Below are 16,795 nucleotides of genomic sequence, written 5' to 3' on the forward strand. Positions count from 1 at the left end.
ACCGCGGGCATATTCCGTTGTCCTCAATTCTCGCTTTCCGACTCCAGATTTCTGGTTCAAGTTTTTGTTCTTGTTTCCCAATAAGCACCGCTGACTTCGTTACAGTGGGCCGCAGTTTTTCCGTGTCCAAGCGCTTAACATAGAAACAGTGCGTACTAAAAACTGGATTTTCTTTTCTCGAAATGTCTTATTTGCATAGTAACTGGAGGGATCTTGACGTAAGTAAAGAACGCGTGGTTTGATCTTTTAGCAGGAAATTTTTTAGCTATTATCGTAGTTATTCGGTTATAAGGCGCACTCGGCTATAAGACGCACCCCCAATTCGGCAACTTCATTATTGCCTGTTTTCAAACTGAAAATATCGCTAAAATACTTGGTTATAAGGCGCATCGTTTTTTGGGGAGTAAAGATCGGTCAAGTTTACTGTAAATTCTTTCATAAACTTACAAAAAAGCGAAAAAGTCGCGTATTGATTTTAGTTTACCGTTAATTAACAAAAGCAGAATTGTCGCACAAGAATTTACGTACCGCCGAGAATGCAGGTCACAAAAAGGCTGAATGGATGAAGAAGGTATTTATCTCTTCGCTTGTTTATTTTCGTTTCGTTTTGTGTCGTATCAAATTACTAAGCACGCGCCCTTCGCTCGTCTGTTTAGAACCACCATATTTGTAAAAGTCAATGACCAACACTGTGTGTCCTTTTATTTGCTTGAAATCGTACCGGTAACTGTGATTAAAAAAAAATTGTTTCGGGAAAATATTCGCCTATAAGACGCACCCAAACTTTGGCAGTAATTTTTAGCAGAAATTAGGAATTTCTTGAAAAAAACGGTGCGCCTTATAACCGAATAACTACAGTAAGTCAACGTAATGCAGAGTGATGGTCGTACAGTTTATGTGTGCCAGCTATCCTCAAATAAATAATGTTTCGATCGTCCTATGATGTACAATTCCCCTAAGCTTTATGAGCGAGTACTAAATCGTTTATCATTAGTTTGGGGGGAAAACTGACAATGAAGATGGATAAGCCTGAACTAAATGCTTTTCTACTACCGGTTCAGCATTTACCTCCCCTAGGAATCCTGAGCGAATTTTCTCCTTGTTTTTGTTTTTTTTTTGCTAAAAATGGTGACATCTAACACTTCACAGTTTCAGTAATAATTACATTACACTGCGCTTATGTCCGATGATGTCCACTTTTCACTGAAAGCTTCTTTCAAACTCCTCGATAGCTTCAAGTGGTCTAGAAATGTCAACGGATCCCATTTTTTTTTCCTGTTTCCTTTCAGTTGAAGGATTATTATAACTGAGGCATACCTAGAAATCACTAATGTTAAATCTCTTGATTTTTTGCGTGTGCACGATCTTGGAAAATTTGTTCTCTGACATGATTTTTAGAATCTCTTAGCATGGAGTACCCGTAATTAGGTTTGTAGTGCCAGGCATTTAGCATTTTTGGACTATTTGTTGGGCCAATGCCTTACCTATTCATTTTGATAGCACCTTGTATATTTTTTGAATAAAGACAGGGTACTGTTCAGTACATAAACTGATTTAAAATGATTTACAAATATTAATTAAGATGCATCATTGCCTTTTGTAGTTCAGTTACACAATTAATATACTCATAATAAACAATTTGCATCAAAGTGTCAATGGAGGTTCAAACAGTCGAACCTCGATTATCCGGACATCGATTATCCGGTATTTTCAATTATCCGGACTCTCGATTATGCAGACTATTTACCCTAGTCCCACCGAGTCTGGATAATCGAGGTTCGACTGTATCATATCCAGCACCTAATTGTGAATAATTGTTTTGATATATACCACACAGCAAATTAATTTGTTTCTTTTAATATACTGAAAAATGGTTGGAAATTAGACTGTTGATGCTCGCTTTTGCCTCATTGGTTTCTCAGAGTTGAGAAGTAACCAAACTAGCCAATCAGAGTGTGGGAAAAGCACTATTCACTAGTGTGGTATATGCTAATTGCTATTGGTACAGCATTTTCATTGAGTGTTGTAAAATGGAAGTCAAAGTAATGATGACAGCCAGTCAGAACAGAGTTTAATTTGTTGAGTGGCTGATGAGAAGACAATTCAAAACAAGCCAGTGTTTGTTCTGAAGGAGAATTAGGAGGATTTGAGCTGTGAGTTTTAATGAGGATTAGTTTGGAGCAAATCATTGATTGTCTGTTCCCATACCTGTAGGCTTGGAGAAGTGAAGGATTGTCACTAACAACAACTAGCAATGAGGCAGCAAAAATGTTTGATGCTACCTTAACACAGGTTGGTTTAAGTTAGTTAACTTACTTTTTTGGGGGTGGTTTACAATCATGAGTATCTTGACAGAACTAGAAAATTTTTAATAATGAAATTAGTAATTAACACAATTACAGTATATTAGGATATAATTTTTTTATATGAACACCAATTCTCAGATTAATATTAATGGGGGGTTAAGTGTATTTACCTAAATTTATAGGTATGACATTGAAAATCTTTGCATCTTTTTTCCTTTTTTTTCTTTTTTTTTTTTGTTACTAGTCACAAATTTAAATCAGTTTTTATGGGTGTATTTCTGAAATCCACTAAATGGGCTATAATGACATGTTTTTGGAAGAGGTGCAATTTGTTACTGCCCAGGCACTTTAACCTTTTAACTCCCAAGACCTGATTGTTAATTCTCCCTCTAGCCAGAACACATTTCCTTGTAAATAAGTTAGGAGAATTTGGTGTCAGATCAACATAAAAACTTCAACCTGATAAGTTTGAGTATTCTTATGATCTGTTTGCTGAATAATGTTAAGATATTACTGGGAGAGGTTACTTGTTAAACACCTCTGGGAGTTGAAGGGTTAAGGGTCATGTCTCCTGTAGCATGTTCTAGGTATAATCATTAATTGAGTGGACTCTGGAAGAATGAGTATGGGTTATACCTTGGGTATGACAGTAGAGGCAAGTGACTTTGGGTCATATGAGAATCAGACTAGTAATGTACTGTCATCACTGCAAATTATAGTGCATAGAATCCCTTAATATGACTTTGTCGTGCCATAATTTCTGTGAGGCATTTTCTTGAAACATGTGTAAAGCATACTGACAACTAATGTCTTCATGGGTAGAAAATTTCTTCTGTTTTGTCGTTTTGTTTTTAGTACACAGGATGGTATGATGATAGCAGTGTTGATGGAATTGAGGGTTCTGTTTCAAAGATGTTAGCAACTGATCCTAACTTTGGTGAGAATTTTTCTCTTCAACATCTTAAATTAAAATTATAATAGAACTTGTTATTCCCTGGATCTTCCTTGCCATTTTAGGGAAGTCTCTGCACTTCTCTTAGTTCCTGTTATTAAATGATTGCTAAAGGCCAATTAGTTACTATTCCTTCACAAACAACAACAACTGTTACAGTACAAACATTTGAGGAGCTTTTGTGCTTTATTACCATATTAGTGACTGGGTGATTTAGGAATACCTTGTGGTGACTGACTTTTGTGTCAACAATTAGAGAAGAAGGTAGCATATTTATTATTGAAGATCTTTCTTATTCTGTTTTGTACACAATAGGGTCATTTATTGTTATCAACTGAGTTGATAATGTAAATTAGCATTAGCCTTCATCAGCACTCCCACTGACACAGCACCAGAGTTTCTTTAGAAACTTACCCCCTTTATGTACACAATAGGCACTCTTGACATTGACTATCTGGATCAATATCAGTATCTGGGCAACTGCCCACCTACCCCTCCCCTAACCCAACAACAGCCAATTGATGACAACTTAGGATTAATGTTGGGTTAGGGGAGGGGTAGGTGGGCAGTTGCCCAGATACTGATAATGATCCGACTATCTTAACTCTAGCGGTATGCTAGATAGATGTTATATCTGAACCTAGAAATTGCCTTAGTCATCAGAGAGAGAGAGTCTGTGGCTCAGTCGAAGAAAACTGGAGAATCTGGCTTATCACAATGACCAACTAACCAAACCTTCATTCTGAAAGATTATTACAATATTATTTTTGTGGAGTGCCCCATTTAACAGACATCGTCTGTTTTTGTTTCAGTGATGGGTCATGTGATCTCTTGTGGCTTAGACCTGATCTCATCAGGTAAAGGAATCCACACAGATGAAGAGCTGAAGAACAGCATTCTGTCCCTTGAAGGGTTAGCTGCCAAAAGTAACATCACAAACAGAGAGAGACTGCATGTCAAGGCAGTGAAAGAATGGGCTGAAGGGTGAGTGTTGTTATTTCAACCACTGAGGCAGCATTTTTACCTTTATTTAAACTAGTATTTTATTTTCTTTGAGACACATCTAACCGACAGAATGACTAAACATATATTGTCCACTATCCCTGAAGCTGGTTACAGAATTTTTATTTTGCACAATAGTTTATCACAAAACTTAAGTTGTGACCAGGGTTGTTATAAGCAGTGCACCACAAGAAACAAAACATTAGGAGGAAAACAAGGGGATGTGGTGAGATCAGCCTCTTCAACCATCTAGGTTTTGCCAGTGTGTCTCTTGTCCCTCAGCCACTTGTAGTGCAGTGCCTTCAAAGACAGGGAAGCAGGGGAATGCATTTGATGTCTTGTTTATTAGTTAGCAAAGCAGAAGCTGTAAACAAGTTACAAGTACATAAGTATATAACCTGGAAGCTATGTTGATATCAATTTCAAAAGTCTTTGAATTATTCAGAAACGACGAGGACAGCAATGAAGGCCTGTTACGAAAGTTTGAATATGCCTGAGATGAAAATTCTTGTCATGGCTTTTCCTTCAACTCTTATAGGCCTTTCCTATAAGAGGTACCCCGTTATAGACCGCGCTGCAAGCAATTACTAAGTATACTGATGATTTACTTTTTCTCATTTCTTTAGAAACACTGCACAAGCATGTCTAACATGGGAAGATGTATTAGTGGAGAACCCAACCGACATGCTCGCTTTGAAAATGGCTCACGACTCTTACTTCTACCTTGGATACCAACCTCAGATCAGAGATTCCATTGCACGGGTGATGCCGAAATGGAAGGAAAACATGCCACTCTATGGGTGAGCAGATAAAGATGAAATAATCGAATCAGAAGTAACCCTTGTAAGCTCTGTGAGTGTTTGATTTAAAAATAGTAATATGAGTTTACAGTATTTTCATTTTATTTTACAATTATCATTGTAATGTAATAATATTCATCCAAAAAGGAATGATTTCATGCACAAAACACGCAACTGTGTGTCGTTAGATTACATGTACATCTCCGTCTCATTTTTTTCATCGTTATTTATTTCCTCAAATACAATTACTGTGTAACTCAAACGGTTATAAAGCTTAACGCCAAGAACATATTGACCATTATTACACGCACACTTGTAGATAAAAGTTTGTATTGACAATTGTTGTTTTGATAAAACGTGGATTTACTCTTCTTTCAACTGTAGATATCTTCACGGAATGTACGCATTTGGCCTGCTAGAGACAGGATTCTACAAACAGGCAGAGAGGCATGCACTTAAGGTTAGCTTTCAAACTTTCTTGATAGCAAGTTTGTAACTGCTAAGCTCTTAAACGTTTTAGATAACAGAGTCAGCAGCATTTGAGACATATATCATTGGTGTGGCTATCTGACGTGTCGAACCTAAGAGTTCATTATTCTACACATCAATGTAACACAAATGAAACTTATAGCACTGAATAACAAAGGCACATAAGTCGCGCATTTTTTTTGTCCGTGCGCGCATGAAAATCGTATATGCGCGTCTGACTACCGTGTGTCTGAGCGTATGAAATGCGTCTGCGAAGTTAATTTATATCTGAGTGGTAGTATAGATCGTGGCTGGGTAGCAGACCCAGGCTTCGTGTGATACTTCAATGTTATAGTTTGGTTCTCTGCTTGAAGAGGTCTACATGTATGCAGTCTAAACGCGGCGATCCACAACTGACGTGATTATATCTTGATCTACCTTTGCATTGGTTTTAATAAAATCAGGCTACCGGTGTTTTACCACCGCCTGAAGGCTTGTTACTGCCGCCTGTTGAGCCTGTGAGCAGGCTCTTGTGTTTGGTTTTCGCGTCTAGCTTTTACTCAATTGAGTTACGAGCGGCAAAGAGGTCTTGTAACGAGAGCCTCTCATTGCCATTGGTTTTCGAACTTCCTTTGTTTATCAACAAACCCAGCATCTTGACTGGTCAGGAACGATATTGACGAGTGCTTATAACTTTCAATTTTTTTCCTCTGGGGGAGCAGATTCCCCGGAGGGAATGGGTCATTATGGGCCTTGTAGGGGCATAGCCGCCTATTTACACCATCGACAGGCGGGTATGGAATGAAATTTATTGAAACCTCTGTGCCACACAGACGATAATATTTTGTTTTTATTCAATTTAATTTTTTTCACGGTATTTTTATCTTAGGGTCTGGAACTGAATCCAAGAGATTGCTGGAGTACACATGCAGAGGCCCATGTCATAGAAATGGAAGGGCGTCAGAATGAAGGAATTAGATTCCTCAGCACGACATTAAATGACTGGACTGTAAGGCATACAGTGAATTCTACTTAACATTAGTGCCGCATATGGAAATTTTTGAGAACTTGCTTCTATGTGGAGGACAAACGTGATTGGTACGGCAATTACACCGCATCAGTCAAGTCGGTTCTCCTTGTGCTAACGTTTGCTCGATAAACCAAGGGTAAAACTATAGGAATTTTTTTTTTTGGGGGGTGTACATTAGATAGGGTTTAGTTTCTTGCTTTTTATGATATTACTTTGTCGTTGGCAAGAATTTAGCTATGAATCTTACTTTCTTCTTTCACCCTGTGTAGATGGGAGCTATGCTAGCCTGTCATAACTACTGGCATTGGGCGTTGTATCACATCGAAAAGGTTTTTTTTCACTTTTTCTAAAGTTGTCTGGTTCTCTTTTTTCAGCAATGTTTGCGATTAAACACCATTCTTTCTTTTCCAGGGAGAACATCAAGCTGCAGTGGACATTTATGACGAGGAGGTACAGTATAAAATCTTCGAAGAAAAATTTTAGGCCATATCTGATTGACACATACACGACATACATGTCAAAATAGTAACAAAAAGTCATTTTTATCATTTTTGTTTTTATTTAATTCGCACAGTTCTTAGGAGAATAAAGTAGCATTTCTTTCCCTGTACATATATGAAGCACAGTATTGCGCATCTAGATGATACATGGATATCACAGTGCTCTCGTTAAGGTTTTATTTAAAAGATAACTATCACGCTTTTCTCTCTCGCTCCAAGGTTGGAAAACGTTGTCATTCTGGCGCCATGCTTGACTTAGTGGACGCCTCTTCACTGCTGTACAGACTTCAGATGGAAGGTTGTGAGATAACGCGCTGATATGTTGTGCACATCATTATTAATAATGGATCCTTCAATCGTTCTATCTATTGAACACTTTATCAATGAATCAACGAACAATCAGTCCATCTATTCATTTGGCAGTCATTTGATTAATTATTTAACCATTCAGTCAATTAATCAACAAATGAACCAATCAATTATTCACACAATTTATAACTCTGTCAATCAAGGCAAATAATTTAAGTAATAAATCTCTGTACTGGAATTATTGTATAATGAAAATTTTGCCGTGGTCGAATTATCGACTTGATCTATTTTCTTCTTGTTTTGTTTTTTATTTTTTTAAGGTGTTAATGTAAATGATCGGTGGAGAGAGCTGTTTCATTTGTGGGAGTCACACACAGATGATCATATTTTGGTATGTATCATGCTTTGCGAGCAGGTTTTGCATACAAGGTATTATGATCTTTATTAGAGATTGGAGGACAGTCACAAGTGTGCAGTGCGATGTGAACAAACCTTGCAAATTGCCAATTCCAGTGAGGTGGTGTGATAAAGCGTTCACAGAAAATAAAAGTGACAGCGTTTTAATCCCAAAAAGATGATGTTCGTCTCTTGGAACTCCCAGCATATGGACAATCCGGCGGAAGAGACAGTTTCCAATTGCGTTTCAAAACTAGTCAACCATTGCTTTGTCAGTTAGGGTTGGTGAACTTTGTTGTGTGATTGGACCAGAAAACCTGCGCCACGTTTTACACCAATTAGATGCAAACCTTGAACTAATCACGACCTGGTCACCAGCGTTTTCCCGCGCTTCAGGCATTTTGCGCTACGTTTTTAACCAATCAGATGCAAACCTTGAACTAATCAATCCAGTGGCTCCTTGTGGTATTTTTTTCTTTCCGCTGATTGGTTGTTGTGATTACTTTGTGATTATTTTCACAATATTCAATCGCAAAGGGCTCTATACTCGTTGCTGGTCTTGAACAAGGAATAGTACCTGCCATTGCTTTCACCCGGACTTCTTCTCACCCAAAGTTTAGGTCGGTGACCAATATACCAACACATGTCCTTCATTTTCTTTTTTTTTAAATTATTTTTCTATCTCAGGCTTTCAATGATGTTCATATGTTAATGTGTACTCTGGGAGCTAAGAAGGAAGATGCTACACTGACTCTAATGATGTCACTTAGAGACTATGTGAGGTAATATGGAAGAATTATGGCAAAACACTCAGATCAATCACCTCTGTCAATAGTGGAGGGTCTAGTTATCTTTCAATAGTCGATAGATTTGCTGCGTTCTTATTTATTTACAGGACTCATTTCTTCTAAAATACACGTAGAGCTTAATTTTATATTTATAACAGTAACGGTAACGTCAGGCTCCTTCACCGAGCACTATCCCAGAAGAAACTGTTGCAAGTGAGCAGGAATTTCGTGTTCAATTTCCCGAAAAGAGGCTTGGTTTTCCAATAGGTGCTCGTGAAAATTATCTCAATTGACTATTTTTAATTGAAAGGGTCACTTTGTACAAATTTCTTTCCCTCCCAAACCTTCTGCTGCCGTAAAAATCAAAGGTGGCAGCTAAAATTTTCTCCAAGGAAGTAATGAGCCCAATGTTGCCACAATTACGCTTGCTCTGCAGGTTACGTAAACGTTGGCATCAGACACTGAGTTACGTTTCATTAGTTTTGTTACTCATGACTCGTGTTATGCAGTACTGTGCGAAAGTAATGGAAACGATAATCGCGATATCTCGGCGATATTTGAACGATACTGTCCTTAAGACTTTGAATCGATCATAATTATGGCTCAGCCATATGATGTCTCTTTTTATGTTGTTTATGTTTTGTGTTGTTTTCTTCTTTTTTTCTCTAGGGATGGCTCAGGAACAAATTGCGAAGTGTCTAGGGGGGTTGGTCTGGCCCTCTGTGAAGCTTTTGAACAAGCCGACAAGGTAAATTCGTCTCCTTTGTGGTCTCCCAGCTTCGTCTCCCTTAAAACTTATCAAACTTTTGACTGAATCAATTAATTAAGTTAAGTGAAAAGGGGTTCATCCCTCCATAACTACGTTCAAGTCTTATGTCGTTGACACTGTTTGCTCGGTTTTGCTGTTAGGTTGAGAAATCATCAGTGAAGTGATGAAAATTGACCCTGATTGCATCGATGTTGCTTCACTTTCCCTATTGATATTGTTGTTTTTGTTGTTGTTGCGAAGGGGACGGGGGAGTGTTAGTTATGAAATAGTTTGGAGCCGCATCTCATCGTTGAATTTTAGAATTCAAACTGTGCAATCTCTCGCTATTCATAACCTCCGAGGTAAACTTATAAAATTTGAAAACAAACAAGCAAATTAACAGGTCAACACACACAAAACGCTGATCTAGGACAAGAAGTTTAATTTTTTTTTCTATGTGAAGGGAAACTTCGACAAAGCTGTGGACATTTTAAAACCACTCCGTTATGATGTAGTCACCATTGGAGGCAGTAATGCACAGGTTTGTGAATTTTATTGCAAATTCACGCATATGAGTGCAAAATTTTTGTGAGATCTCGTCCTACTTCTTTCGTTTTACCTACAGCGGGACATCTTCAGCTTATTCCTAATTTACGCTGCTCTACATTCTTCACGTAAAGAGCATCATTACTTGGCGAGGTAAAGTATAGTTTCATTTATTCGAATCCCTATCTTCTCTTATCACCTTAGAGTTTCATCTTATGAGTGAAATGTAACCGAATTTATCTGAATACTGTTTAGCATTGCTTGGGCTGAGCCTTCAGAAAAGTGAGTTTTTTTGTTAACAAAGCGTCAAGCGTGGCTTCACTGTTGCGGCACTTAGGCTAAATACAACCTACATTCGGCGCCAAAGCTGTTTAAACATTGACCTTTTCAGCCTCTTATTAATTCCATATTCTCTTTTGCCTTTGTTAAGTCAACCTATTCGCATCCCTTTCCCCCCCCCCCCCCCCCACCGATAAAAAACAATGTTGTATCGTGATTCCATGAATCTTAATTTACATACAGGCAACATTGAATAGGGAAGGGGATCTTGTCAATGATTTGGACTGTGGCAGAAACAGGAGTTCAAACATGATGTGTCAACTAATTATGTGTCCTTTTTCATCTCAAAACAAAACAAAGCAATACATAATGTATTTAATCTGTATCTTTTGCTGCTCACCTTTGTTCACCGATTGGTTGCGTAACTACCAAACATCTAAAAGGCCTGTAAAATAAATGCTATTTTTCCGAAAAAAGCCTGCGAAATCAACCTTTAAGAATGTATGTATTGTCTTCTTTCAGGAGCTTATTAACAGAGAGGAAGGCTATGAAAGAAAACGCTCCAATGACAAACCGACTCATGGGGCAAGCCCTAGCTCTACATGTGGAGTAAAGTCGTCGCCTGACCCTTAAATTTGAGACTCGGATGCAAAACACGAGTGCAAAAAATAAAATTCAGTGTTGCTATGGTTTCATCGAGACCTTACAACCAGGATTTGATGACTTTTGACTGTACTTATATTTACACCATTATTTTAGTTTCATGAAACTGTAATTATAGCAGAACCATTGCATGTCATTATGCAAAAAGGAGAACACCAATGTAGACTCAAGTTCTATAGTAATGGTGTTTTAGTAGATTTATTGTTCGACATCCTATTTAATTCGGTTACGCATGTTGGTTACTTAGTTATAAAGAAATAGTTAATTCTCAACCTACAAGAAGTTTACAAGTTATTCATCAATATTCAGATTAAGATAGTCTCTGAAGATTCATGCCTTTCAGGCACAAACTCAGCTACTTTCGCCTCCATGCCAGCGCGATATCCCTCCCTATGGTAAGCAGCAAACATTGTTGGTGTAAAGAACTGATGGTTAGTAGAGTGATGTGGGAACATCCCACATAACGCCTCAGACAAGCTGCGACGTGTATTCCTATGGCAACATTCACAGCAACAGAACGTCAAACGATTGGCCTCTTCCGATGACAGCTCGGGACCAGGCCCCCAAAGACCAGCCTCCAGATCTCCATCCGTGTCACGCAACGCTTCCTTCCAGGTCACATAAGACGTAGTTTTCACTGCTTTGTCAGGATGCCTGGGAACTATGTATAGGATATCCCCTTCGCCAACTTTAGTCTTCCCGTCGCTGTTAACGTTCTTATCATAATAATGTACCTTAAATCTGACAAAAATAAAGAACAAATATAATCAAGTAGGGCAACAGCTGTCTATAGAATGCATTTCTAGCCACTTATTACCTAACCCTTAAAAATTGCCGACTTGCAATTTGCCCCAACTGGCCGCCTAGCCGTCCGCGAGCCCCCGCGGTTGTTCAAGGCAGCAAGTATTTTACCTTTTATATAAAGTTGATTGCGCGTAGGTTGGGCCAGAAAGAGTGTACAGATAAATTCTGTTTTTTCAATAAATTATCATGATGAATCATAAAAAAAAAACATTTTTCTAAGCTAACTCTCTGAAACCCCATCAATCATTTGCTATTCAGTAATTTACGCCTATCATTCAATCGCTGTATAGAAAATTAGGAATGTAATATTGAATATAAAATTCTGCCCTTGAGGAAGACTTTCTCCTCCATGAAACATTTCCATCATTTCCTTGGTTTCCTCAGTTGGAAAAAGGTATGATGTTACTCACCCAGAAAAATAATCGTCAAAAAATTTTGAAGGTTAAATTAACTACATCTCGCCAATCCGAGGATAGTTTTCTCAATGCTAGGCTCGTCGCTGAATGATGCGTAACATTTCAAGGAAAGTTGAGTGTCGAGCACCTCTGGTGGTTGCAGGGTTACTGCAAACTGAAACCCATATTTTACGGGAAGAACTTGGTGTAACACATGTTGGACAAACTGAATGCGATTTCTCAGGAGCGAACAAAGCAGCGGGGGTAGCAAATCTTACTTTACATAACGTACCTGTAGTTACTTGGCTGTGACCCAGGGCTCCTCTCCACGAAGTTATCCCGAATATCCTCGGCAATATCTCGTCCATCTACAGCTGAGAATGAGCATCCTAACTTTTTCCTGGCCAAATCCAGAGCAATCATCAAGGATTTTCCGTAGTCCTTGTCTAAAATAGAGCGTCCTCCGTCCACTACCACGATCTTTTCGAGTCTCAGCTTCAATAAGGGTAGAATACCAAGATTTTCAAGATGGCCGCCGTCACTCAAGGATAAAACGGGTGGAGGATTGGGTCCTACGTTGGTCATATCCATCATCAAACGATAGTAGTGTACGGAAGAAACGTTGATCGTGAACCATCTGTCAAATAAAATAAGATAAATAAAGAAATCGAGAAATAGAACAACCCCAAGTGGGAAAGCGAATAAATATACACAATCACTTTTCGTTTTTCGTTGGTAAAGCTAGGTACCGTTGAGGTAAATATTTTACCTCATTGTGATTTTCGTCCTCTAATATGTACTCTCCTCTCATGTTTAGTACTGTAGGCGTGTTGATATTTCTAAATAAAATGATGAACACCATTACGCGTGACTCCAGTTACACACTTCCTCTTCTGATTTGAGTTACTGTGTCCACCCACCGATACTTTGTATGTAATCTAAACCCCTTGCATCCCTATCAATATTCTCCAAACTGTTCCTCTATAAACTTTTCAAGCTGCTGACATGGAGAATTTGATCCCCTATCAAGATCTTCTCTAAATGGCGATCATTTCCTTTATTCTCGCGACCTCAGTGTTTAATTCAGTGGAGATAATGTAGAGAGAAATTAGATGCCAATCACTCTAAGGAGTTAAACGGTTAAGCAAGCGGTTACCTGGCAAGTCGTTCCAGTCTCCCGATATATTTTCCTCCAGTTGGTACCAGCGCAAATAAGGAAAATATTAGGCAGATACCAAGATGAATCAACATCCCAGCAACCAAGATGATTTCATTATTAGTCCTGGCGTACAGGAAGAGAATGAGAGCCAAAGGAACCAATCGGATTAACTCAATCAGAAGAGGAAGATACTGGAATGAAATATGTGAGAGTAGAGATTATGAAATAACCGAGATAATACGAGCGACCTGATTGGTCAATAATCTATCTGTATTGCACCGAAAAAGTCATAAAAATTTGAAAAATATTTAGTACATATTTCCTAGAAACATTAGACCGCACTTCTTACTGGTTTATCGGTGCAATAACCCACGCGAGATGCTTCACGCGTTCCGCCAACATCCCACGTAGGTTATCCCGCCTGTAAATCAATAGAAAGTGCTGTCTAATGCTTGATTAATGTATGTAAAGCGAGCGAAAAAACAAATGGATGGTTGAATTATGATTTCACTTTACGCGGCATGCTGCCGGTATTGTAATTACAAACTTGGTTAAGGCTAGGAGAAGCAATAACGATACAGACTGTCAACTGTTATCATGGGATTCTCTATCATATAACGAATAGACTGCATGTTGCTGTGTGTGTGTCTGTCCTGAAATTGATCACAGATGACGTCAAAGTGTGGTAAGAACAAAAACAAAGTGGAACACGAAGTGCAGCCTATGTTGTTATCACCTTTGGCATCTTCTGTGACCTATTACTGTACAGAACTATGGCAACATAGGATTGATTTTATAAAACTTTGAAAAAAAAAACGAAATGTTGTTCATGGAGACGTTTTCTATGCGCCTTTCCTCAAATAAATCACTAGTGAAATCCAATCAAATACGTGCGTAATTTAGCCTACGTGTAGCCCTACCCTTCTCCGCTAAGGTGAGACGGAAGCTCGCCCTCGTTTCACTTTGTGGGGGAGGGTACGGCTACACGTAGGCTGAGTAAGTTAGCATGTCATAAAACTTAGCTACATCAATCAAGCAAACAATCAATCACTTTTCATGAAATGTTCCCTCAATAATTTTTTTTCGTGAGGGATTATCCGCTGCAATGTAAATGTATTTCCTTATCCATCACCTGAACGCAGAAATGACGTTTGGTCTCATGCCTCTGATCAGCCACAATATACGCTCCGGCGGAGAGTCCCAACATGACCTTTAAATCCCGAGAGGGTGCCTCATCACATTGCTGTACTCCCATATCATAGCTGACCGCAGCGTTCGACGTTGCCGCAGCATCAGACAGGTATACATCTTCGGCTAATAGCTTGCCGTGAAGCTCTTGCTCGTCAGAACAGCGATCGAGCCGTTCGATACCGTGTGGGGACATGGTAAGGACTTCATAATGAGGTTCGCCGGGGGAGGAAGTGCGTCGCCATCCGTTGACGGTAGTGCAAGCGATGTAGATAGGTGAGAGGTCATCCACATCATCTAAGGTCAACGCTTGCTTAGAGGTTACGTGCTGGACTCTGGAATTCTTGGAAGCCGGCCAAAAAAGGATGAGGTCACGCCAAGAGATTCCACTGCAACCATATTCACCAACGGTCTGAGGATAGTAGAATCCCTTTTGGATAATCCATCTTGAAAAAAAATGTATCAAGACAAAAAAAAAAGAAAAGAAAAGAAAAGAAAAAACATCGAGGTTATTCACGAAACAACTGCGGTACACTCAATTTGCAAAATCCTCCATCTACTCTACACGCCTTTTTTTGAACTCTTTTTCAAAGGTGACTTCCCCCATATCAACCTGCTCCTCTCTTCTAAGTATTTCAAAGAGGAAACAGAGTCACCAAGTGCATTTAACCTTGGCCTGTCTTAAGTTATTTACAGTCGAACCTCCCGTAAGCGACCACCCGAAATGTCAAGTGCAGGTGGTTGCTTACGGGAGGTGGTCGTTTATACCAGAGGTCAGTCCACGGGGGGGTTCATATTACGGGTGACTTTTTTGTATTTGGGGAAGCACTTCTGGTAGCTCCATTTTTGCGACGTCTGTTGAAACAATTTTCAGTTTTCGCTCGTGAGAGATAAAGCCGATTGTCTATAAAGCCGTCGCATACGGGACGTTAAAAACCTTTGAAAATTATAAACAAGCATCGTCTATGAGAAGAGGTCGCTTACGAGAGGTTCCTCTTAAAGTGATTTTCATTGGAAACTTTTGGTATTTTGAAGAAGTGATCGCTAACGAGAGGTGGTCATAAAGGGCGGTCCGACTGTAGTTATTCATGACTTTTCTCGGATGTTTCTACATTTTTTGTGTCTGTGTATTTGTTTGTATTTTTAAGCTCTTTACGGTTACTTTCCTTTGATTAATATCTGTAATTGAGGTCCCATCTGTAATGCGTCTCTTGTGAAGTTTAGTATCCTCAATTAAGATCACTACTACTACAGTACTGTTCTTAATTCCTGTTACCATCCACTCCTCCCAGCCACTAAAAAATTATTTACCGAAGTGGAGGTGAATTCACTTCCGAATTAGCCAATGAGCGCGCGCGAATAGCGCTATTAACCCGTGTGGTATATACTAATTGCAATTGTTCAAAAACGTATGGAATAAAACAATGGAATAACTAAAAGTAAATTAATGAATAAAATAAATAGTTACAAAATTGATCAAAAGTCCTATTGGATCATTAGGGAGAAAAATATACTCCAAGTTCTAAACTCTCTTTGAGCTTTATGTTCATTTTTACCTGACACAAATGTGGGGAAGACTTCGTTGAATGGCTTCAATCAGAGGACAAATCCACAGTAATATGACTGATACACCTAGTAGATAATTGAAGGTGTTCTTAGTGTAGATGACTCCAAAGACACTCAGGCGATATATTCTGCTGTGAGTTGTGAACGAGTACAGATAAATAACAATCATCAGGGTAGCATTTCTGCGCGCAAGAGGGAATGAAATCCAAATAAAGAGAATCGGTAGAACAAGAACTATTTTCATCCAGTCTGGTAGGAAACGAAGAGAGAAATACAAAAACCATGGAAAAAATAAGACTCCAAAGAGCGATGCACTTAAAAGCAAAAGCCAATGGAGAAGCCGTTTTCCTTTACGGACATAACCCTTCAGGACGAAGCATGCGAAAGCAAAGACAAGGGGCGCGGCAAATAGAGCAAAACGGCGATTCATGATGTATGGCGTTTGACGGCTCTCTTCGCAGTCTTCGAATGTTATGTTCGGGCTTTCGCTTGCAACTTCCTGACACGAACGTATGTCGCCCCTGAGAACATCACCAAACACATAATCGATGACGAAGGCCAACGGATAGGTGTATGAACCCCAAAGAATGAAAGGAGCTATGACAGATACAAATAATATCATGGCACAAATGACCACAAACTCCGCAAATCCACGGCATGGCTTTTGAAAGTTGCACACCAAGACGGCATTTTCTCTCAAATAGTTAAAATACTCCTGATGCCACTTCTTGTTGTCCTTCTTTCCATGTCTGTATTTCCAGTCCACGTAGGCGGAGCCAGAGCAACCACCCCCTCATACACAGCTCAGGTAATCTATTTGCACTTCCTTCTGTAGCAATCTGCGTAATACCCCTGAGCAGAACGCCGCTGACCGAGTACCGCCGCCAGAAAATGAA

At 39.1% G+C, this 16,795-nt stretch overlaps 2 protein-coding genes across 2 annotated transcripts; one reads left to right on the forward strand and one right to left on the reverse strand.

The window, feature by feature from the left end:
- Nucleotides 1–109: 109 nt before the first annotated feature.
- LOC131780441 (tetratricopeptide repeat protein 38) lies at nt 110–11,567 on the forward strand. The gene is made up of 16 exons (XM_059097049.2): nt 110–218; nt 2,215–2,292; nt 3,162–3,243; nt 4,071–4,242; nt 4,887–5,060; nt 5,445–5,520; nt 6,418–6,537; nt 6,828–6,887; nt 6,970–7,008; nt 7,278–7,356; nt 7,688–7,758; nt 8,451–8,545; nt 9,221–9,299; nt 9,763–9,840; nt 9,925–9,998; nt 10,647–11,567. The coding sequence occupies exons 1-16, from the start codon at nt 183–185 to the stop codon at nt 10,735–10,737; spliced, it is 1,404 nt and encodes a 467-aa protein (XP_058953032.2). The 5' UTR covers nt 110–182; the 3' UTR covers nt 10,738–11,567.
- On the reverse strand, nt 11,031–16,146 carry LOC136281206 (uncharacterized). The gene is made up of 5 exons (XM_066167493.1): nt 15,890–16,146; nt 14,278–14,779; nt 13,143–13,336; nt 12,279–12,623; nt 11,031–11,528 (listed from the first exon to the last, which is right to left on the reverse strand). The coding sequence occupies exons 1-5, from the start codon at nt 16,141–16,143 to the stop codon at nt 11,093–11,095; spliced, it is 1,731 nt and encodes a 576-aa protein (XP_066023590.1). The 5' UTR covers nt 16,144–16,146; the 3' UTR covers nt 11,031–11,092.
- Between the last annotated feature and the right edge of the window lie 649 nt (nt 16,147–16,795).

Source organism: Pocillopora verrucosa, chromosome 5 (assembly GCF_036669915.1).
Source record: "Pocillopora verrucosa isolate sample1 chromosome 5, ASM3666991v2, whole genome shotgun sequence".
Taxonomy (NCBI): domain Eukaryota; kingdom Metazoa; phylum Cnidaria; class Anthozoa; order Scleractinia; family Pocilloporidae; genus Pocillopora; species Pocillopora verrucosa.

Bases quoted from the DNA above. Each gene is read 5' to 3' on its own strand.
- LOC131780441 (XM_059097049.2), top strand. From the start codon at position 183: ATGTCTTATTTGCATAGTAACTGGAGGGATCTTGAC. The intron at 7,759-8,450 runs GTATGTATCATG...TTTCTATCTCAG, and splicing joins ACACAGATGATCATATTTTG to GCTTTCAATGATGTTCATAT. The intron at 9,999-10,646 runs GTAAAGTATAGT...GTCTTCTTTCAG, and splicing joins GAGCATCATTACTTGGCGAG to GAGCTTATTAACAGAGAGGA.
- LOC136281206 (XM_066167493.1), bottom strand. From the start codon at position 16,143: ATGAAAATAGTTCTTGTTCTACCGATTCTCTTTATTTGGATTTCATTC. The intron at 14,780-15,889 runs GTAAAAATGAAC...TTTTTTTTCAAG, and splicing joins CTTCCCCACATTTGTGTCAG to ATGGATTATCCAAAAGGGAT. The intron at 13,337-14,277 runs GTGATGGATAAG...ATTTCATTCCAG, and splicing joins AACGTCATTTCTGCGTTCAG to TATCTTCCTCTTCTGATTGA.